Consider the following 24,463-nt stretch of genomic DNA (forward strand, 5'->3'; position numbering starts at 1 on the left):
CTGTTCACAAGAAATACAATGTGAATGATACTCTCAAAACTGTAATAAACACCCTGATTTAAGCTGGGCGTAGTGGCATATGCCTGTAATCCGAGGCATGCACCATCATTCCCAGTTTCAGTGGTTGGCTGGTGCCTGGACTGACACAGCATGCAGTACTGGGGAACTGAACACAGGTCCTTGTGCTTGCCAAGCAGGCACTTAGACCACCGAGCTATCTCCCTAGCCACCAGTAGTGTTTTTTCTTTTCTTTTTTTTTTTTTTTGATGTATTTGGTACAGGGTCTCACTACACAGCTCAGACTCATAGTGATCCTGTTTTCAGCCTTCCTAGAGCTGGGATTACAGGCGTGTTGGTTGCCAGCTGAACATACCTGAGGGCAGGGCCAGCAAAGCATGTGGTGCTGGGTCCCTGCGCTTGCCTAAGCAGGCACTTAGTCTGGTGAGCTATCTTGCTGGCCCGTCACCAACAATTTTTATACTGGAGCCATAACTATGTGTCAAAAAATAGTAAGCACAACACATACAAAGAACTGAACTGCACTGTAAGGGAAATGCAAGAGATGAGAGTGAAAAGTCAAAAACAGATCAAATCAGCAAGACATCTTGAAGTCAGTGAAGAATCACTTATGAAAGAGAAACACACAGACATATAAACTCAAGAAATAACTTTTGTATTAATATACAACTAGAATAAGGACAAACTAGAGATAATGAAACAGAGGACATTAAGGAAAGTAACACTCAGATGAAAGAACAGATAGCCTGATCAAGGTGGTTATACCCCAGTTGGTCTGTGGCGAGGACAATGCAGAGTAGCATAGGAAAAAAAAAAAGTACAGACTTCTTTCTTTCCTTTTTCTTTTTTTGGCTGACTCAGCCTGCCCAGAGGGTGGGGCTAGCGTGGCACGTGGTGTCGGGGATTGTGAACCACAGTCCCCTGCACCTGCCTAAGCTTGCCCAAGTAGGCGCTTTAGACCACTGGGCTATCTTGCTGCCCTTTTTTTTTTAATTTATTTTTTAAAGAAAGTACAAAATAGTATTAAAACAGAAAAATTACAAGTGATACAGAACTTCACTTAACAAAATAATATGAATTTCACAGTATTCCTTGTAACACATAGTCTTCCAACTAGTAATTTATATTACTAAATATATGCATGCAAAATTGGAAGCAAAACACATATATAAGAAATTAAGAAGAAAAAAAAAAGACAACTGAAAAAAGGAGACAAAACAAATTAAGCATTAACAGCACCTTTCCACAGAATAGCACTAATGCACAGTACAGCTGTCCAAGCCATCCACCTTACATACACAGATACATCTCTTTCCCCCACTCCCTCTTCTGTCCTTCTCCTCAACTCAGTAATCCTTTCCTTTTGAATAAGTTCATTTCCCTTTTCCCAGTGTCTATTGTACCCTTCAGATTCAATTTTCTCTTTCAAGTTCTAACACTAAGGAGACAATACGATGTTTCCACATGCAGGTCTGAATTATCTCACTTCAGAGTACGGTCTCCAGTTGCATTCATTCACTGATAAAAGCCTCAAATTTACCCTGTTTTATAGCTGAATAATACTCCATTGTATAAAAATACATCTTCTTTATCCATTCTTCAGTTGATAGGCATCTGGGAGGTTTCCAGGATTTAGCTATGACAAATTACGCTGCTCTAAACATAGGTGCACATATATCGCTGTGATATATTTTCAGTTCTGCTGGAAAAATTCCCAGGAGGGGAATAGCTGGCGTGATTGGGATCTTCAACCCTAGCTTTTAAAGAATCTCTACACTGATTTCCACAATGGTTATACCAGTCAGCACTCCTACCAACAGTGGAGAAGGAAAGGTTTCTTTTCCCCCACAGCCCCTAAAGCACTTGTTATCGGCTGACTTCTTGATGTCAGCCATTCTTTTTGGGGTGAAATGGAATCTCAGTGTTGTTTTTATTTCCATTTCTTGAATGACCAATGATGTTGAACATTTTTCCATACATTTACTTGCCATCTGTATTTCTTCATCTGAAAAGTATATAATCATCTCAGATGTCCAAAATGATGTAGATTTCTATCTGGGAATAAAGAGCTAGCTGCAGAGGGTCTGGTCATCTAACCAGTCTCTATTCTTCAGATAGAAACTTACCTGTGCAGGGCAAACACAAAGACAAATGAAGGATGAACAAAGGACCAAATTTCACAATGGGTCTAATCCAAGAGTTCTACAATTTTCCCTAGTGTACCACCCTCCAAATTATGTGTTCACCTCACACAGAACAGAAAAGGAATGAGGGTCTGGGTGGCTAAAGGGGAAGAGTTAAATTAAAACCTCTAAAAGGAAATAAGCAAGTGATCATCAGTAGTAAGAGAAAAAAGGAGACAGGAACATGAGAAACAAAAGTGATAGTGAAAATCCACATAAGCCTTAAGCACTCAATTACCTGTTCATCACAGTCAGATTCCAAGAAGCTCGGATCTTTCCTTAAACAGTTGTCAAACCCATGCTCATCACTTTCATTAAGACATTCACAACCAGCCTTGTTAATAAAAGGCATTAAATCCATCTGAAAAACATGAAATCAAGACATTAGGCAAAACATTCCAGTTTAGTATAAAAATGTTAAAAACTTAAATCTATGATTCTCTCTAGATTAAGTAATTTTAAAGGGAACATTTCTTTAAAAAATTATTGCCAGGCTTGATATCTCAGCATTTGCCCATCTGAGGCAGGAGGATCATCATAATTTTGATGCCAGCCTGGGCAACAAAGTGAGTTCAAAGTTAGCCTGAACTGCAGTAAAACCCTGCTTCAAAAAGAAAGTTATTAAACTTTTATAATGGCTCATTTGTTTAAATTTCTTTCCTTTTTTTGGGGGGGGGTATTTTAGGGAGGAGTCCACAGGGTGTTCAGGGTCTCACTACTAGATTGGACTTGCAGTGATCTGCCTGTTTACAGTCTCCCATGAGCTGGGATTACAGGCACCTGCCACCATGCCCAGTTTCAACTGCCCTCTCAGCACACCCCAAAGGCAGGGTCGGCACCGCAGGCCTGGGGATCCAACCCCCGGCCCCTGCACCTGTTTGCAGGCACGTTAATCCACTGAGCTATTTGGCTGGCCCTTGAATTTCTGACTAAGATGTCACTATGAAAGTTAAATCTAGGTTTAGTTTACTTAATCAAGTATCAGAAACTGTGTATAAAACTAAGATTAGAAAATGTTGGCTTATACTTTTTAGTTTTATAGCAAAAAATTTGCAAATAAAAATATAGTAAGACCCAAAGAAAGCCAGTGTCCCTATCCCAGTGCACAAGGATTCTTCAAGCTTATATTTAGCTAAAGGTTAAATTTAAGAGTAGCAAGTAAGGACATAATGGATTTTGTACTAGGGACTGAACTTAGGACTTTTGCAAGGAGCTATGTGCTCAGTCAGCCCTTTTTATTTTTTAACTTAGGGCAGGATGTTGTTAAACTGTCCAGGCTAGGCTCAAATTCGAGACTATCTCGTCTCAGCCGTCTAAAGTACTAGGATTGCATTCATATGCTACAACACTTGGCCAATTTTATTTTATTATGGCAAATGTTAAACATACACAAAATAAAGTACTTTAGTGAACTCCATTATATCCCTTCCCTTTAAAATCAACTCATGGCCATTCTTGTTACACCTTGACCCATCCTACATCCTACTCTTCTCCAAATAATTTTGAAGCAAATAATAGACATCTTTTTATTATACTCATAAGCATGTCATGTATTTATAAGTACTCTTTAAAACAGCAGCCAATGAAGAACAGGAGCCATAGCTCTGTGCTATCCCATGGCTACGGGCCTCAACAAGGGCCACAAGGTGACAAAGAATGCACACAAACTGAGGCATAGTCTCATCAAACACACCAACTTTGTACAGGACAAGACTGGGAGGTGTGATGCTTCACCCCTGAGTGGTACCATAGAGCTGCTCAAGTCTCCAAGGAAAAATGTGCCCTGAAGTTCATCAAGAAAAGTGTGGGCACACACATCCATGCCAAGAGGAAATGCAAGCTGAGCAACGTGCTGGCCACCATAAGGAAGGCAGTGGCCAAGAAAGACTGCGTCTTCTGTGGAATACACCTTTGCAGAAAATTAAAAAAAAAAAAAAATGCATAAATGCTTAACAGCATTATCACAACTAAATCATGATACCTGATCAAATCAATGTTCAGATGTTCTCAACTTCTATCTTACAATTACTGTTAAAGATCTAAAATATATACAAACATGGTATTTGACTAGTATGTCTGTTAATCTATAATTAGCTGTAAATTTCCAAGTACTTTGGGTTTTGCTGGTTCCTTCCCAGTGGTGTCAAGTCAGCACATCGTCTCCTTTACACTGTTGCCCAATACCTCTACACTTCCAACACAATTTCAAAGAGCTGTGGTGACAGTAGCCAAGCTTATCTTTTCTGACTCTAGTGGGAATACCTCTAATTTTTCCCCATTAAGATTTTAGTTAATATTTCAAGAATAAATGGGTTTTTGAATTTTGTCAAGTAACTTTTTATATATATAAAATTTTTTTTTTCCTTATTCTACTATTTTGACAGAATACACAAATGTGTTACATGACTGAAATAAACTGAATTTTGCTCATGGTATTTTTTATTTTACTACTGGATTGTTAGGTTTGATTAACATTTTAAGATTTTTTTAATATTGGCCAGTGGTTGTCTTTTTAGATACATACACTGCTAGTCTGTCAAATCTCAATTACTTAAAAAAAAAAAAAAAAAAATCTGGGAACTCTACCACCACCTGTCCTTTGGCCTGTGGCATTGGTTAGAAAGGGAACAGTAGTCAGAGATTCTGTTTCTGCCTCAGCAAAATACCACACTGAATGAAGAAAAATTGAACTTTATAGGTGCTTCTAATAAAAAGCATCTGTGGAATAGTGTTAATTTGAATAATATATAGATTTTCATTATGAGGTGAATGGGAGAATATTGGACAAAAATAAATTTTGTAATCTCTCCATCGTGACTTTTAGCTGTATCATACTTTTAACTGTATCCTGACTGTTGTACAGGCTATTTGGGGGTAGTTCATGCTGAAAAACTGAAGCAAGTACTAGATAATATGGTCAGCTCTCTCCAGTCAGTCCTCAGCATGACAAAGAGAATCCCTTTCATCACCCTATGGAAGCATTCAAAATCCTAACTTTTTTCAAGGTGAACTTGAAGATTACACTTAAGTACAGAAAGCCAGAGGCTTAGAGCCAAAGACTTATTTCAGAAGGATGAGGGAAGCTGTATGTACTGGGAAGAAGTTGATTCCAGACCCAGGTAACAATGTTTGATCGAAGACTCCCATTTGGAACCATCCAGACTTACCGAAAATCATGCAATACTTCACAGACAGAAAACCCATTACCTCAGTAGTGCCCAATTCATGGCAATAAGCTGAGACTATAGTCTCAAGCTGTCAATACCCTAGAAGACTATGTCTCAGAAAAAACTTGAAGCTCAGCTATCAAGAATATAATCATGGTTCAACCAGTGTAGACTCTAGAAGCCCCGAGCACCTCTCCTGACGAACCAGGACTGGTGTCCATCAAGCCACTGATCAGAAAAGAAAGGACCCAGATAAAGGCAAAGAAAAACCAAAGGAGGAGCAGCCCAACCCCAAGAGGAAAAGAAATCTTGACGGGGTGGATTTAGGAGAACACGAAAGTATCCAAAGAAAGAAAACAAAGGAAACAGAAACTGTACATGGCGGTACAGAAAACCCTAAGCATCAAAAGGAGAAAAAAAGAAGCCAAGATGTGGACTTTAAAAAGGAGAACCGTTAAGCCATTAAGTATAAAAAAAGAGTTAAAGGAACTAGGTGAAGAACAGAGGAATAAATGCTGTGACCAGTCTGTTGTTGGATTCTGAAGCTCTTTAGTTGGTTCTCCTGAGGTTAAAATTGAACACTTGAGGAGCTTGGTTTCATGATATTTATGTTCCGATTACTTCTGTGAACAGGTAGTTTAATTCTAACAAAGGCCAGGTGAACATGAAGTATTTAGTATGCTTGGTCTCCAATGTGGAAATTACTTTTCCTCATTTTCTAAAAGCATTATTACGTTTTTCTTACATTTCATATAATTTCCCTTTAGGAGAGTGGCTCTGGTTTATAGAAATTGCCATGATAGTGGAATTATTTTACCTTGGTAAATAATTTATACTAAACTGGAGGATTAATAGGCTTTGTAGAATCTATTTTTTTTAATTCATTTTAATGAGAAAAGAAGATAAAATAGCAATGAAACAGTTTCAAAATAGGTTAGCAGGATAGTTACAATAATTAATACATTGCATATTGTTGTCTTCATATTAGCTATAGAATTTTTTTCTTGACTGGATTTGCTTTTAGCTTTGAGATGGGTATTTTTATGTGCACTTATTTTCCCCCCTTGTTAACTTGCAGTATATCTTCTAGGTTGGAAAGCAGAAAATAAATACATTATAATAATAAATTTATGTTACATACAGTTCGAAAAGTTTCAAAGTCTTGATACATAATCATTTTATGTTCTAGAGAAGTTTATAATACAGTTTTTTAATAATAACAGAAAAAGAAATTGGGAACTTCTTTCCTTTTATTTATGGTCTTCAGTAATTATTGTACCACGAGATCACTTGATTTTTAAAAACACACCAACACTTTCACCTGTGAAGTCACACGGACCTTAATGGAAGAACTCTTTTACCATTTTCTCAGTATCTCAAGGGCAAATGGCCTGTGTACATGTCCTGTTTCTAGTGAAGTTTTTATTTTGGTAAACTATTCCTTACAAAATTATACATTTAATCTACTAAACAATGACTTTATAATTTATTTATGTTTTTCATTTATGTATTTGGTAAAGGGTTTCACTATGCAGCTCTGACTGTAGTGATCCTCCGGTTTTCAGCCTCCCCAGCACTGGGATTACAGGCGTGTGCCACCACACCCAGATTCGGTGTGGCTCAGCACAGGGGGGGGGGGGACGGGACGGGGACAGGGCTGGCACAGCTTGTGGGATCCGAGACCTAACCCTGGTCCCTGCACTTGCCAAAGCAGGCACTTAGTCCACTGAGCTATCTTGCCAGTCCTACCAATGACTATTTTTAAAGTTACCAAAAAAATTAAAAGTTACATTTGTATTACTATATACAAATTATTGATCATTTGTTCAGATTTTTGTTTGGTTTTTTTTTGTGTTTAGTATAGGGTCTACAGGGTCTCACTACACAGATTGGACTTGTAGTGATCCTACTGCTTTCAGCCTCCCAAGCTGTGGGATTACAGGCACATGTCACCACACCCAGTCTCAATCAGTTTTCAGTGCAGCCTGGGGGGCAGGGAGATTGAACCCTGATCCTTACTTCTGCCTAAGCAGGTATTTTAATCAGCTGAGCTATCTGCCCAGCTATCATTTGTTCAGATTTTTATGATGAAAAATGTATTTCTGAAAGACATTTCTGCATGTCAAATTAAATATCAAAATGATGTAATACATTAGTATAGGTCCCTAATTATTCATAGAATAGCCTAATTGCCTTCAAAGGCAAATGTTAACATTAAATGTTTTATTTGGGCTAACAGTAGATCCAGTCCAGAAAGATGGGGGTGGGAGGGCTTTACAAAGCAAGTGCTATAGTAGAATTAGTCTGAACTTAACATTTGTCATGAAAGGGCAGTTCTGGAAAATCTTTTAAATCCTTATGTCTTGCATGTCTACTTATGAACCACTTCAATAGTACATCAAGGATTATGATTTCATGCGTGAAGGCAATACCCCAAACATATTTCGATTTCTTATGATGAAAATAAACTAAAGAAGTGAGTTTGTTTCTAGTTTTTGGAGACATGGTCTTGCTATGTATTCCAGGTTGACCTTTATATTGAGGTCCTCCTACCCCAGCATCCCAACTGCTTGGATTATATATATGGGCCTATGCCACCACACCCAGCATAAATGATGTTCTGTTCAAAATAACATTTTGAGTGAAGTTTTAAAAGATCACATTTAAATAATTATATTAAAATATTTTGTTATACAACAAGGTCTGGGAAAACCAGCATTATACTGCTTATTTGACATAAATCCCAATTTACATTCTGAAAATATGCACAGAACCTATCTATTGATCCTAAACAGAAGAAAAAAACCTATAAAGGCCATCTGAGAGACAATTAAGGAAATCAGAACATAAGAAATTACAGGTATTGTGTTTTAGGAGTGATAATGATACAATTAATAGGAAAATGTTTGGCTATCTAAGGACATTAGGTACATGTTACAATATTTAGAGAGGAGCCATCAAGTCATCTATAATTTATACATAAAGGATTCTGGCAAAATGAAATATGGATAGTAAAGAAGTATAAAAAGCACAAAACATTTACAATTAGACAACATAGGTGAATGATATACATGTTCTACTGTACTACTCTTGACTTTTTTTGTTGTTGGCATTTTGAGACAGGGTCTCACTTAAACTCTATGTAGCCTGGGATGGTCTCAAACAACAATCCTGTCTCAGCCTCATCAGTCGTTGGGATTACAGGTGTGCACCACCACATCCAGTTAGACTTTTTAAAAATAGTTTCTTTTTTTTTTTTTTAAGAAAGGAGAAAATCCATCAAAAGACACACAGGAAAGTAAAATAAGCCTTTCTACACTTCTGGGTTAGAAATTTTTTTGTACTTACTACATACATTAGGATTAAATAACGTCTGATTTCATTTTGATAAATGTGAGAAATGTGTAGGCCAAAAGCTAGAATTTAAAGGCCCTAAAATAACTGACATACACTAATAAACTCTCAGTTCTATCCAACAGTTCCTGGATTTCAAATTTCTAGAGAAGTAAGACAACATGAGGGAGAATATTTGAAGTCATACTACCAACAGCCTACTTTTAGTAAATATAGGAAAGAAAAAATGTTTTACATTTTTCTATACTTCAAAAACTATAAAAACTAAAAGTCAAAGCTGGGTGTAGTGGTACACATCTGGAATATAAGGCTGAGGCAGGAAGACTGTGAGAAGTTCCAAGCCACACTGTTCTACCCGGTGAATTCAAGACCAGCCTAAACTATATAAGACCCTATCTCAAAAAACTAAATAAATAAATAAATAAAAATAAAAAACAGAAGTCACTATGTTCACAAAAAACATTCCTTACACTGGGGAGGTATTTTAGTAGTAGACTGCTTGTTTAGCATGCAAAAGATTCTAGGTTTGATCTTTAAAACAAAAGAAAACAAAGCAAAACAAAACAAAAAAGAACCTACCATTTTACAAAAACAGCCAATATATTTTTGTACTGTTTAAACTTAAATCTACTTAAGAAGCACATTTTCATTTGGTGACTTACTATCATTAAGTTTCTATTTGTGTTGTAAAGACAATGATATTCCTGAACACAGATTTCTAGTTCTAAATAGTTAATAAACCTGTAAGACCAAAATTAGGTGACTGCTACCTGATAGGACCAAAAAAAAAAAAAAGGCTTTACTAGCTTTTGACATTTTTTCCATAATACCTGCATTAAAAACTAACTTTTGTTTCTTCAAACTTTTCTTCAGCTTTTTATTTCCTGAGGCCAAAACACCAGTATTACATTTGGCTGACGTGTCAAGAAGTATCCCTTCAGCTAACATTGGACTGTTGTGCATATTAGGCTTTTTCAAGGAAATAACCTTTGAAAATATGTAAAAGAAAAATAAAGACATTAACACGATAGTTTATAGTTAAGTCATTGCCAGGGCCAATGAGATAGCTCAGAGGACTAAAGCACCTGCTTAGGCAAGCTTAGTCTAGTAGTCTAGTGCAGGTACCACAGTTCCATCCCCACTACCACATGCACGCCAGCCCAGCCCGCAGGGCTGGCTGAGCAGGCCAGATCCAGGCATGGTGGCACATGCCTATAATTCTAGCACTGGGGAGGCTGAAAAACAGGAGGATCATTACGAGTCCAAGCTGTATAATGAGACCCTGCAACGACCAAACAGATTTTTTTAAAAAAAGTTAAGTCATTCCCAAAAATTTTCCAAAAGAGGGCTGGGGAGATAGTTCAGCGGCATAAGTGCCTGTCTGGAATGCCTAGAATCTCAAGTTCGATCCCCTATAACAAACAAACACACACACACACACACACACACACACACACACACACACAATTTCCAGAAAGTGCCAGTGAAATCAAGCTCCACGGGATATAATCTCTCTTAGGTCTTAGAAGTATAGATATACAGTCTCCTGTGGTTCAGAAGCACTTGCCAAGGACATGAAAACCATTTCCAAGTGCTATGGCTTTGATCTAGATGTTCCCTTAATCCTCATGAGCTCATAGGTGAGGCTTTGGGAGATGGCTGGATCATGGATAAAAGTGTGTTACTACATTAGTCCACTGATTGGTTAAACATAGATCTGTGGGTGATAGATTTACTGAGAAGACCCGTTCTAGTTTTCTGTGGCACCAATCAGACTTGAAGTCTGGAAGGAATACAATGGAAAGACGCAAGGAAGGCTTGCTTCTTCCTGTCTGCCATGCCATGAATTGTTTCTCCTCTGTCATGCCCATCTGCCATGACACCCTGCCCCTGGGGCTAGCTATCTGGACTCAAACTCTACAAGCTGTGAGCCAAAATGAACCTATTCTTGAACCTTTGGGGTTGGATATTTTTGTCCTACCAATGAGAAAAGTTAACTAAGACACCAAGAATGGAATTATCAAAAGAAGATCTCTGGGGGCCCAGCCCTAGCTCAGTTCTTTAAGTGGCTGCGTCCACAATGCTGGCAGCCTCAGTTTGCTGTAGTTCGATCCCCACAACACTCCAGCCATGCAAAAGTGCCCTGAAGGCATTCAAGGAGCAAAACACACACAAAAAAAAAAAAAAAAAAATTCCAAAAGAAGATCTCTGACTGTAGGACTCTGTGAGAGAACAGAACCCTAACCATGGTAACTGCCAGCTAACCAGCACTACTACCCTCATCTCATTTACACTAGCCTTTTTTGTACTTTTTAATTCTTTGACTCTACTGTACCCCCATACCTCCCTTATAACATCCAAATCAGAATGGAGTTGAATGCTTTCCTTACTGAGTATTTTCCTAATAAGTTCATCAAAACTCATATGTTTCACAGAACATGTGGTCCTAAGAGACATCTTAAAGTCTAGTTAGGATGATCCTAAGAGGGAGGGAACTTAGTCTCAGAACAGCAGCATCTTAGAATAGGAAGCTACACCAACTGAGAAGTAAGAGATGCTGACCATGAAATTATGTTAGACTGCCACTAGTTTTGCTGCAGATAAGACCTCTAATGTGATGGTGTCAATAATTATCTAAGTTATTTAGACCACCAATTACTTCACTTTTATTATTATTTTTTTTAAATCTCCAATCACTTTCCTCTATATCCTAGATGATCCTGCTTCTTTATCCCAGAAATCACCAATAAAACCTACTTTGGAATGCAGACTTGAGAGATGCTCTATCTCTCCAAAATCTGGCTATGGCTTTGAACATAAACTTTTTCTTTTACAAATCTCATTTCAGTGCCTGGCATACTGTATGACAGGCAAAAGGGGTCTGGTTTAGTAATTATCAACCGTGACTTAAGTATTTTAATACTTTCCACCTGACGTTACAAGTTTCAAATTACAGTTCTATTTTATTTATGTATTTATTTTTGGGTATTAGGAATCAAACTCAGGTCCTCACACTTGACAGGCAGGTGCTGTGTCACTGAGCTGTAGTCCTAACCCTACAGTTTTATTTTAAAGAAATACCAATTGTACTTTCCCAACTCAAAACGTGCCAGCATTGTGTTATACTTGACATCCACTTTTTTCCCTACCACATGCAAAGAATTTCTCATATTTATCTGACAAGTGAGGTTTCTCCTTATATACCATGAATTTAAGACAGAAATTCATTCTTTGATTTGCCAATGAAGTAACTTATTTACTAGAAAAGTTAGGAAATCACATAATATTTACAGAATTTACCAGTTTACGAAAGCAATTCTGCTACTACTAAATATTACTTTTGAATTTTTGCTTCCTTCCTCAATAGCTCTTAAACTAAAAGGCTTTATAGTATAACTACCTATATTGTGGATTTTTCAAATATATTCTTTAAGTTCTTCAGTTTTTCAGTTACTCTGAAAAATAATTTACTTTTAAGAAACTGTGATACTAAAGTCACATTTGATTCTGAAACAGACTGCCAGGAAAGAGGATATTCTTAAAAACAGACAGAATACTACAGAAAGTAAGTGGCAACAAAGGGAGTTCATTATACAATAGTTACACATTAAAATTCATGTCATTTTACATACAGAGTCAAGGAGAACATTTTACTTTTCAATCTACATACATAGCCTTTTGGAATGTCTGTATCCTCATTACTTCCAGGGTCATTTTCTAAGTGCTGCTTGATTTTTTCTTCTAGTCCCACAGCATCTGCTCCTTGATACTGATCAATTCTCACTTTATTTCGAAAAAACAAAAATGTAGGTGTTGCTGATATATTGTTGGTGGCAGCTGTTCCCTAGAATAGGCAAATTAAAACAGTGCTATGAATTGAAATGAAACTTAAAACCACTTTAAATACTCATTTTATAACTCTATAGAAGTTAAATATTCTCAGCACAAACTAAACGTATGTAAAATACATGGTTATTTAAGAAAAAAAAGCAGACCTGTGTCTCTTAAGAGTTTCCACAGGGACACAGCTGCAAGACTTCTATACCCACAGTAAAGAACAGCCCCCACCATGTCTTTTTAAAATCATGTTTTAACTATTAAATATTTCATCCACTTGGCTTCTAATAGAGAATTATACTTATCAGACAGCTCTTTCATAACTGTATAGTACAGATTTCTCAAAAAAGATCCAAAAAGGAAATTGATACCACAAAAAAACACAGCTGCTAGAAAAAAACATACTTAAGAAATGGTCAGCCCATCTATAAAAAGGAAGCAGTACTTTTGCACTACAACCCCCATTTCTACTCTAGTAGAATGACACCTATGCACCCTAACTGAACATACTGTTCAGCAATTATCTTTTTAAATTCTGTCTGAGAGCCGGGAAATGTAGCTCACTGGCACAGCATCTGCCTGGCAAGTGCAAGGTCCCGAGTTCAATTTCTGACACCAAAAAAGTAAACTAATTCTGTCCCAACCAAGTGTGGTAGTGAACATCTATAATCTCACTCAAGATTCAGGAGGCTAAGGCAGAAAGATTGGTCTGAATTGAAGGCCAGCCTGACCTACATAGTGAGATCCTGTCTCAAAAATTCAGAACAGTATATAAATTCTGTCCTAGTTCCACAATTTTACTGGATGGAAACTAGCTAATAGTAACAATGGAGTAGCATGATTCCAACTTTTTATGACAAATATTTTTAAAAAAGCAATGTGTCACTTTATGTACTGTTACCCTATGTACACTCTATGTATTCCTTACATATTTACTCTACATATTCTACTATAAAAAGATACCACTATCCTATTCTTTTTTTTTTTTTTTTTTTTTTTTTTTTTTTTTTTTTTTTTGAGGCAAGAGCTCACTATGTAATTTAGGCAGGCTTTGAACTCACAGTGATACTCCTGCTTCAGTCTTCTGAGTGCTGGAATTACAGAGGTATGCTACCACACTCAGCCTCTTTATCATTTAAAGGGGGAAAAAAAGCACAAAGATGGCCTAAGTATGTCTTCCTTTAGCCTTCCTTCATTAAAAAAAAAAAAAAAAAAAAAAAGCTATAGTACTGTAAAGAGGTTCCTTAGAATAAGACTAGTACACGAAAGGTCCTTTCTAAGTTCTTCTTACCAATTCCCTGTATTTCTACATAAATACAAATGCAGAACTGTTATAAACCCATTCCGAATAATTCATTGGGGTAATTTACCTACAACATTTCAATCAACAGTAATCAATGTTTTAAAGTTTCTGTTAAATACACAGCTTTGCAGGTAAAATTAACAAAATCACAAATTCAAATCAAATTATAACAAAGAGAGCTGGGGAAATAGCTTGGCAGTCTAAGCAAGCACCTACCTGGCAAGCAGAAGGACCTGAGTTCAACCCCTGGTACCTCATGCCATGCCAGCCCAGGGGCCCTGGAACCCCAGATGTGCTGTGCCAGCCCTAAAACCAGGCATGGTGGAGCACACCTGTAATCCCAGCGCTAGTGAGGCTGACACAGGAGGATTACTATGAGTCTAAACTGCATAGCAGAGACTTTGTATCAAAGAAATTATAATAAACAAAACTTCCTGTTGTGACTTTATAATCAACCAATGCTTCAGTAGTACAAAGAAATTATTCTACAGATTTGCAGTGTAATATATAATAATTTTATGTCAAAAACATTTATACAAACCTGAAATTATTAATAATGTGGTATAGTACTTTTCTTAACTGATGTGGTCAAAATGGCATGTAGCTTTTCTTTTTTTTTCCCCTTTTCTTTTTCTTTGGGGGGAGGGTGTTTATGAGACAGGGTCTCATTATGTAATTTGGACTAGCCTTGAACTATGTAGCCCAGGCTAGCCTCAAACTCATGGTGATTCTCCTACCTCAGCTTCCTGAGTGCAAAGAATTACAGGCAAGTACCACCATATCTGCCTGGCATTTTCCTATATTCTGAGAAATAACTGTATTATGAAATAATTAATGGACAGTATTAAGTGCTGGATCTCAAGCTGATTAAAAACTTTTAAAAAGGACTCTTCTTCCTTACCTGACACTGATGTACATCTACCTCCAAGAAAACAGCCTGTGGATATTTATTACTCATAGAACTGAAGGCTGGAGCAATCCTCAAACATGGTCCACACCTGTAAAAAGGAAAGGGTGAAATTTTACTTTATTGTTGTTTTTTGAGACAGAGCTATGTAATGCAGGCTGGCATTGAAGTGAGATCACTCCTTGGCCTCCATAATGCTAGGAATACACATGTATACCATACCTGGTAATGTGTACTCTAAAAGTACTTGTCAACTGAAACATAAAACAAATTGATACCTTGGGAGCAGGTACGGAAGACAAACTCAGGACCTTATGCTTGCCAGGCTGGCACTTATGCTGCTGAGCCATCTCCCTGACTTTAAAAAACTAGTAATTGTGGCTCAAGACTCTAGTCTTTTCCACAAGGGTATGTACACAACACTTACGTCAATACTATTTTTTTTCTTTTTTGGGAGGGTGTGGGGTGGGAGGATAGGCTCCTGCTATATACCCAGGCTGGCCTTGAACTAACTATATAGCCCAGGCCTGGCTCAAACTCATGGCAGTCCTCCTGCCTCAGCCTCTTGAATGCTGAAGTTATAGGGGTGCACCATCATACCCAGCCCTATATTATACTGTCTTAACGAATACAAGTATTATAGAAATCTCAGGTTTAATATAATGCCTTCCAAGCATTGCTCTCAGAAATCAAAAACTCCCAACATGACGGAATATACATATACTGTACTTATGAATTGAAAAACCCAATTTTTTTTTTAAGGTATTTAGTACAGGGTCCACAGGGTGTCACCACACAGACTAGAGTCATAGTGATCCTCCTGTTTTCAGCCTCCCAAGCATTGGGATCATAGGTATGCACCACCACACCCAGTCTCAGTTGTATAACCCTCTCAGCATACCCCAGGGGTGGGGCCAGCACAGTACAGGGGATCAAACCCCGGTCCCTGCACCTTCCTAAGCAGGTGCTTTAATCCACTGAGCTATGTGGCCAGCCCTAAAACTCAATGTTTACAAGAAAACTTAATTTTGTCAAGATAGCAATTTTCCTCAATTTGATTTTTAGTTGATGTGAAATTCCAGAAGTTTTTTTCTTATAAAACAAATTTATATTCTAAGATTTGTTTAAAAAAATACCAAAAACAACCTAAGCCATTTTCAGACTCAAAAATGGATCATTGCAAGACATTAAGAACAATTATAAAGTTGTAGTAATTAAAAGTTGGGTGTGGTGGCACATGCCTGTCATCCCAGTACACAGGCAGCTGAGGCAGAAAGATTGCTGCAAATTCAAGGTCAACATGGGCTACACAGTGAAGAAAAGAAAAACAACAACAACAACAAAACAAACCCAAAGATATTCTTTTCAATAAGTAGGTGCTGGATCAACTGTATATTCTCATAGGAAAAAAAAAAAAAAAATGAATTCTCATTGCCCACCTCACTTCATACACAAAAACCAAGTCCAGATAGATTGTAGATTTAAATGCAGATAGTAAAAACAGTATGGAATTTAAAAAGAAACACACTGGATAAGGTTTCTTAATACAAAAAGCACTAAACAAAAAGGAAAGGACTGCTATATTAGAAGAGTGAAAAAATAATTCAAAAACTAAGTGGTATCTAGCAAAAAAAAAAAAAAATTACACATAGGGTGATTGAAAAATACAGTGAACATTTCAATGGGAAAGAATGGGGAAATAGCTCAGTGGCGTAAGCACCTGCCTGGCAAGCACAAAGTCCTGAATTTGATTCCTATACCAAAAAAACAAGGGAGAAGTACGTTCAAAGCAAGAATGATGGACAGTATGTTGGGGCGAGGGTGAGAGGGATTAAAAGCAGCATCTTTTTAAACAATTATTTATCCTTTTTTATTATACCACCTATATTTGTATCATTTCTAATTTTTTTTTTACTATTTTGTATTCTCTTTAAATAATAATAACAACAACAAAAAGGTACCATTCAGGAAAAAGAAAAAAAAAACAATTTCCACATTGAACTGATATCTTTCCTCTATTCAGCAATTATGTATGAGCTAACTGGTGTTAAGCATATTTCTAGTAGCTGAACAGACTTCATCGAACAGTGTTATATGGCTAGTGTTCAGATGTTTTTCCCCAAAGCCTCATACAGTCACAGATGGGCCTTTTTCAAAGGTGGCTAGATCTAGATCATGTGAAACTAGAAGTGATTCATGGTGCAATGCTAGATCAAGAGCACCAATGATAAAGGCTGAGAGTGCTACCTGCCCTAAGTAGTTTGGATAAACTATAAGGGATAGAAAGAGTTGTGGCTACCCCTTAATACAAAAGGGGCTTTGCTGCCTTCTGCCCACCATGAACTGTTTCCCCTCTGTGATGCCTGTGTGCCAAGCCACCCTGCCTTAGAGCTAGCATATGATGGACTGAAAACACTACAGACTTGGAACTAAGTAAATCTTTTCCCCTTTAATGTTGGGTGTCAAGTATTTTGTCTCCGCAAAGAGCAAACTAAGACAGTTACCATGTTAGTTTACTTTCAAGAATTAACCTGATTTGGAATCTTTAAGTTTAATTAGCCATAGGTTGGAACATCAGTCAAAAGTTGAAATAAATTAAAGCAGAGAAACACAAACATACAAATAAAAAGAACATAAATATTACAACATATTTTCATAACACGATCACTCATATTGATAGTGCTTTTTGGGGTTGGTTGTTTGTTGTCTTTCAGAGAGCAATGGGGATTAAACTCACTGGCTTCACAACTGAGTTACATCCCCAGCCCATTGTTTTGTTTCGTTAGAGATAGGGTCTTGCTACATCTCTAAGCTGCCCAGAGTGGGCTTGACCTTGCAATCTTCTTCCTCAGTCCCCCAAAGTGCTGGCACTACAGGTGTGCAAACACTGTTGGCAGATGATTAATGATTTTAAGTGCTGTTTGCTTTTCTTACCAGCGCATTCAAGAGTTAAACAGCCCTGTATGATAGCACAAATTTGTAATCCCAGTACTTGGGAGGTTGAGACAGGATTGGCTGAGTTCAAGACCACCCTGGGCTACAAAGTGAGCTGAAGGCCAGTCTGAACTGCCACAACAATTCTGTCTCAGAAAGACCAAAAAAATAAAAAAATTTTAAAAAAGACACGGAAGGTTGTTACATTATATTTCGTGAGAGAATAGTATAAACCTACAGCTTACATGTAAAGATCAACGTAACCTAACACAATTACCTTATAAGTACTAAAAACCAGAAAAGATAAGACTGGTCGTGGTGGTGCGCACTTATAATCCCGGCAGTTGGGAGGGTGAAAACAAAAGAATCACAAGTAAGATCTGTGTAGTGACACCCTGTAGACCCTATACTAAATACAAAAAAAAAAGTTAAAGGACCTGTTTATGATCAAACACCCTACTTGGTGGCAGGACCATGACTAGAACAGTCAGTTTCTAAATCCAATCCAAGAGGGACTTTCTATGAAAAAGCACTTTGCAGTCTCATTAACAAGTATAACTTTTTTTAGCAGACATAATATAACTTATTTTATGAACTTGCTAGCACTTCTTTGTTAATTGATATAGTAGCCAAAGCACTGTCTTGAATAGCTTGTGTAAACATTCAAATGTTAAATACATAAAATACATATACTCTCTTGTAATAATTATAAGACCCCAGAACAATGCCTAATAATTCCCAGGACCTCAAACGAGGAAGTTCTCACAGACACAGACAGCATAAAACAGACAGGACACCACAAGGAGGCTGCTCTCCTGACTTCACAGTAGACCACCTTGTGCTCCCAGACCAGGATGAAGTTTCATTTTTTCTCTTTTTCTTTTATTAGGCCCACATTTGCCCTACAGAGCCAAGTGTTCCCTCACCCTCACTTTCCAAATAAACTTTTGACATTGTTTTTAGCATGTCTCATCAATTCTGTTTGAGGCAAAAAGGACCTGTAATACATTTAGTTGGTGAGTCATTTTTAAAAGAACTACCTGATAACACTATCTCTAGTCTCAGACCTCAATGCCATTCCAACAACTGCAAAATAGTGATCTACATAGTGCCTTTCTTTGTTGTCGTTTCTAAATTGATTACCAAAATCAAACTACATGCTTTGGGGAGGAGGGATGGTTTTTGAGACAGGATTTTGCTATGCAGTTCAAGCTAACCTCGATGCGACTATGTAAGCCCAGGCACAGTCACATACTCCTGCTTCAGCCTCTCAAGTGCTGGGATTACAGGCATGTGCTTGTAATGAGAATTCCAAGTTCGAGGTTAGCTTAAACTATATAGTGAGTTCAAGGCCAGTCTGAACTACATAGTAAGACCCTGTTTCAAAAGAAAGAAAAAATCTATTTCACGATCTAAGTTTTGGTTGATCAGGCATAATCACTGCTAACTTTGTCAAAGCATACAGTTTAGCATTTGGGCACATTTTTATATACATTATATTTTAATAGCTTTTTTTTCCTTAATAGAAAATAAACTTTCAATTAAAAAGTTTAATCTGAGCCAGGCATGGTGGCTCAGATTATTCCAGCACTCAGGAGGCTGAATCAGGAGAATCTCCATGAGTTTGAGGCCAACTTGGGCTATATAATGAGTTCAACAGCACCCTGAACTATATACAGCAAGATTCTATCTCTAAAAAAAAATTAATCCAAAGTCTTGACATGCCTTAGTCATACAGCTACTCATTTTACTTATTAACATTATCTGCCTGATTTCTACAGACTAGTATAACTCTATTTCCCTAAAGTACTTTTACTCCTCAGCAATATGTAGTTAATATACTATAAATGTAATGAATGTATTACTTGGACAAGCTACCTTAACCACTGGGACTTAACATCCTTTAAGAAGATAAACAATGATACCCAACTACAAAGTAACACCAACCTTAAGAAAACTAAATATATATATTGGGTATGGTAGCACATATCTGTAGTTTCAATACTCAGGAGGCTGAAGCAGGAGGACTGCTGTGAGTCCAAAGCCAATGAGCACTACACAACAGAGTTGAGGACCAGCCTTAAGTATATAGTGAAATCCTGCCTTAAAAAACTACAGAGAGGGCCAGGAAATAGCTCAGCAGCATAAGCGCCTGCCTGGCAAGCACAAAGTCCTGAATTTGATCACCGGTAGGGAAAAAAAAAAGAAAAAAGAACAGAACAGAAGACAAGACAAGAGAGAAGACAAAACAAGACAAGGACGCAAGCAAGCTACAGCTAGCTAGCTGTATAGCAAATTTTGCCTACAAAAGTGATACAGGGCCTGGAAGATAGCTCAATGGTACAGCACCTGCCTGGCAAGTGTAAGATCCTAAGTTCAATTCCTAGTACAAAAAAACCAAAACAAACAAACAAAAAAATTTACAAAAGTGATACATTCACCATTACACACACAAAAAAAAATCAGCCATACTATTTAATAAGTGAAAATATATATTATTATATGTATTCTCTTAACAGTCATCTGGACATAACAAATTCTATTCCTTACAACTACTAAAATGTATGTGGGCATATTCAAGAAGTAACTATGTGGAGACATTTGTTTTTAAAATATTACTAGAATATAGAGTTCACATAAATTTCTTTCTTGAAACCACATGAAAAAAATACATGTTATTATTCCCATTTTGTAGAAGGAAAAAGATTTCCAGAGTGAATTGTCTAAGAGATTAGTTTGTATGCAGAGCCATACCTAAATCACTTAAGGCTGTACGTACTGAACACTGAACTGAAAGCAGACTACATCTTGGGAGGCTGTAAACAGGCGAATCACTATGAGTCCAATCTAGTAGTGAGACACTGAACACCCTGTAGACCCTTCCCTAAAATACAAAAAAAAAAAAAAAAAGAAAGCAGAATATAAGAGCTCCTAGCATGCCAATATCTATAGCACAGTAGTATCACAATAGCCAAAGATAAGCACGATCCAAGGGTCCTTCAACTGAAAAATAGATAAACAAAATGTGGTATACACATATAGTGGAGTATTTATACAGCCATAAAAAGGAAAAAAAAATTCTAATACAGGCTACAATGTTTAACCATGAAAAATACACTAGGTAAATATGTCAGAAAAAGAAAAAGGACAAATATTAGCATGCTTTCACTCCTATATGATCTCCAAAAAGGCAGATTCCCAGACACAGAAAGTAAAAAAAAGGTTACCAAGAAGGTGGGTAGGTAGAGTGAGATTGTGTATTGTTCAGTGAAGTACAGAGTTTTGTCCTTCTGGAGAAATGAGATTGGGGAGTTCCTATTCAGTAAGAATTTCTTTCTCAGATGATGAAGTAATAATAACAGTTACACAAATTGTGAATGTTCTCAATATCACTGATTTATATGCCTAAAATTACTGAAGTGGTAGCCAGGCATGGTGGTGTAAGTCTGTAATCCCTGCATTTGGGAAGCCGAGGAAGAAGGGCTGCTGCAAGCTGGAAGCCAGCCTGTACTACACAGAAAATTCAAAGCTACCTTGCCTCACAAAACAGTCCAGGTGTAGTGGCACATGCCTACAATCCCAACACTTGGGAGGGTGAGGCAAAAGGACTGCTGCAAGCAGAGGCCAGGCTGAACTATATAGCAAGACCCTACTTCAATCTGACCCTAAAACAAAATAAACAAATAAAAATTATTGAAAAAAATATATACATGTATACACAAGATAGGATAGATATACAGCTATTTTCTCAGTTCATTGAGAAGACTTGTACTAATATTGTTTAGACAAGACACTATGTCTACATCTTGTCCTCTGAATAGCTACTACAAAAACAATATGCAAAGTATTATAATTGTCCTAACCTATTTTGAAACTGTTTTATTGCTATTTTATCTTTTTTTCTCACTAAAATGAAACAAAAGAAAAAAATTATTTAAGTGGTACATTTTGTGATATACATATATATATATATATATATATATATACATATACATATATATATAAAACCATTTTTAAAAGGCCTAAAGAAAAAATACTACAGAGCCACTGAAAATTCCCAAACAATGTACTTATTGTTTAAGTGTAATCAATTTTAGACAAGTTTGATCAAAGAATGAATGTTAAAGGGCCTGCCAGATAACTCAGTGGACTAACAGGGTTTGATTCCCCAGTGTGCAGTGCCAGCTCCGCCCACAGGAGTGCTGAGATGGTGACTGAGACTGGGTGTGGTGGAACAAGTCTGTAATCCCAGCACTTGGGAGGCTGAAAACAGGAGGATCACTACGAGTCCAATCTGTGTAGTGAGATTCTATGGGCCCTGTACTAAACTACATTAAAACAAACAAGAACGGATATTGAAAATAAGGAATATACCTTGAAACAGGACTGGAAAAGAAATGTTAAAAAAAAGAACAACAGGTGTGGTGGTGCCCACCTATGACCCCAGCACTATTGGCAGCTGAGGTAGGAGGAACAAGTTGCAACCCAACTTGGGCAACTTACCAAGACTTGGTCTCAAAAGAAAAAATACAGAGTTGCGAATGCTGCTCCTTGCTAATGCCCTGGGTTCAATACCCAGTACCTACTGCCCCAAAAGGTATTAAAAGAAACTGTGCCCTCAGCCTAAACTGACATGACATTAACTTTGACATAAGAGGTTTCTGATTGGATCTTACTGAAAATGGTTGTTTGAGGGTTTAATACTAACATCAGTGTACACAAATCTAGGGGGGTGATGTATATGCTCATAATTAAAGAACTCAAGAGGCTTAGGCAGGAGGATTGACAAAACAAGTTAAAGGCCAGTCAGCACTACATAGTAAGAATCTGTTTCAAAAAATAAGTATTAAAAATTAAATTAATATTTAAAATTACATAGACACACAAGGGGCCAGGGAGATGGCTCAGTGGAATAAGCGCTTCCCTAGCAAGCACAAGGGTCTGAGTTCAATCCCCGGTTCCGCCAAAAAAAAAAAAAAAAGATTTTTTAAAATTGCATAGACACACACATAAACCCAGAGCGATGCTGACAATGAGGTCGGGAGAATGCATTACTTGTTAACATGGTAAAGGAACTGTAAAGCTACATAAAATCTTTTGAGGCTTATAAACATAACATAGATATTTTAACTACAAAAATGTTCTATAAATTCCACAAAGAAAATTTAATTTTCATTCCACTGAAATAGTGTAATTTAAATTAAATATCAACTATAACAGTTCTTCACTGTGTCTACAATTATGCCTGTACTTAAATGACACCACAGGACGCCGGGCATGGTGGCACAATCCCTCAGCCTCAGGAGGCTGAGGCAGGAGGATCATACAAATTTGAGAGCAGCCTAAGCTACCAAGTGAGCTTAAGGCCATCCTGAACAATATAGTGAGACCCTGTAAACAGGGCCTGCCTGGCAAGCTCGAGGTCGTGAGTGCGACTCCCAGTACCAAGAAAACAAACAAACAAAAAAAAAACCCAAAACAGAAAATGGAGTCTAGCGAAACTCAGATATCTGGTCTCCTTTCTACCCTAATGTATAGGCAAATACTGTTATTTGTGTTTGCATGCATATACTTGGGGTCTAAGCCACAACAAAAGAAGAACAAAAATGTTACGGACATTTAAAAGCATCTTGACGTATTCAGATTAGCTGGGTTGCCCCATCTGAACCTTCCAAAGGCTTTACAGAAATGCAGGGAGCGAAGAGAATCAAAAGTGTCTAGAAAAGTAAGGGTGCTAACTGAGGGGATGCAAACAACAGCTGGCTCTCCCCAGAAAGCCGGGCCAAGCGCGGGCTGGAAGCACACCGCTCGCGAGAGGATTCAAAGGGCTGGGCAGGGTCTCGGCGCGGGGGACGGCGGCCTCCAGGACTCCAGGCCTGCGCTCCGGCCCCAGGGCGACTCCGGAGGCTCGGCGCGGAGGCGCAGGCCTAATCCAGGCGTCGCCGCGCGCTGCGGCCATCACCGGACTCTGCGGGAGCCGAAGGGGGCACGCGGCAAAAGCGAGGGGGCAGCACGGACCGACAGCCGAGGGCCCGAGTGCTCGCAGCCGGCCTCACCCTCGCATGGTGAACTTGACCACGGCGAGTCTGGAGCCTGCGCCGCTCAGCTCCGGCTGGAAATCCGGGTCGCTCCCGACCGGCTTCACACCAACCATCCTGACACAGAGCCCGCCTAGGAGGCCGCGACGACCACAGGTTCCGAAGTGAAGAAGAAAGCCGGGGCGAGGAAGGGGAAAGGCTGAGGAAGGCCGAGGCCTGGACAGAGGACCTGGCTACGGGCGCGTCTCCTCCGGGGCTCTCAGTGCCGAGTCACGCCAGGCAGCCCAGCAGCCGAGGGGGCGGGGACGGGAGGAGGGGAGAGGCGCGCAGCGGGAAGGTGAGCGGCACCCAGCAGCCACCGCGCGGCAGGGCCGGCACCGCCCGCGTGCCCTGACGTCACTTCCGCGCCGCCTGTTGGGGCGTCCGCCGCCCAATCCTAAAGCGCGGAATATGGCCCCACACTAGGCTGAAGATCCTCGCGTTATCGGAGTGACGCACGCGCAGACGTTTAGCGGTCACGTGCGGTCCGGACGCTAGTGTTGAGGTATTCCTGGTTTCCGAGACTCAAGGCTTTCGGCCGGGTGTTTCCTGTGATAGGAAAGCGAAAAAGGAACCCCATTTTTTTGAGTCTCACGACTGCCGCTCAAGAGAAAAAGATGGGCTTGGTGTCTCGCGCTTGCCAAGCGTGCATAAAGCCTTGAATTTGAGCCTCAACGTTTGCG

The 24,463-nt window shown here is 38.5% G+C and overlaps 1 protein-coding gene across 3 annotated transcripts in view; it reads right to left on the reverse strand.

Moving 5' to 3' along the window:
* Positions 1-24,094, reverse strand: part of Txnl1 (thioredoxin like 1) — a 39,013-nt gene extending 14,919 nt beyond the window's left edge. For 2 of the 3 annotated variants that reach the window (XM_004623682.2, XM_023715175.1), the window contains exons 1-4: positions 23,760-24,094; positions 14,764-14,860; positions 12,393-12,566; positions 2,440-2,562 (exon numbers count right to left, since the gene is read on the reverse strand). In XM_004623682.2, coding sequence (XP_004623739.1) covers positions 2,440-2,562; positions 12,393-12,566; positions 14,764-14,860; positions 23,760-23,857 — 492 coding nt within the window. In that variant the 5' untranslated portion in view covers positions 23,858-24,094. The remainder of the gene's footprint in view (positions 1-2,439; positions 2,563-12,392; positions 12,567-14,763; positions 14,861-23,759) is intronic. The other variant, XR_002821090.1, reaches the window with a different exon arrangement.
* Positions 24,095-24,463: the final 369 nt, after the last annotated feature.

The sequence above is a fragment of the Octodon degus genome, unplaced genomic scaffold (assembly GCF_000260255.1).
Source record: "Octodon degus isolate 3935 unplaced genomic scaffold, OctDeg1.0 scaffold00003, whole genome shotgun sequence".
In the NCBI taxonomy this organism is placed as follows: Eukaryota; Metazoa; Chordata; class Mammalia; order Rodentia; family Octodontidae; genus Octodon; species Octodon degus.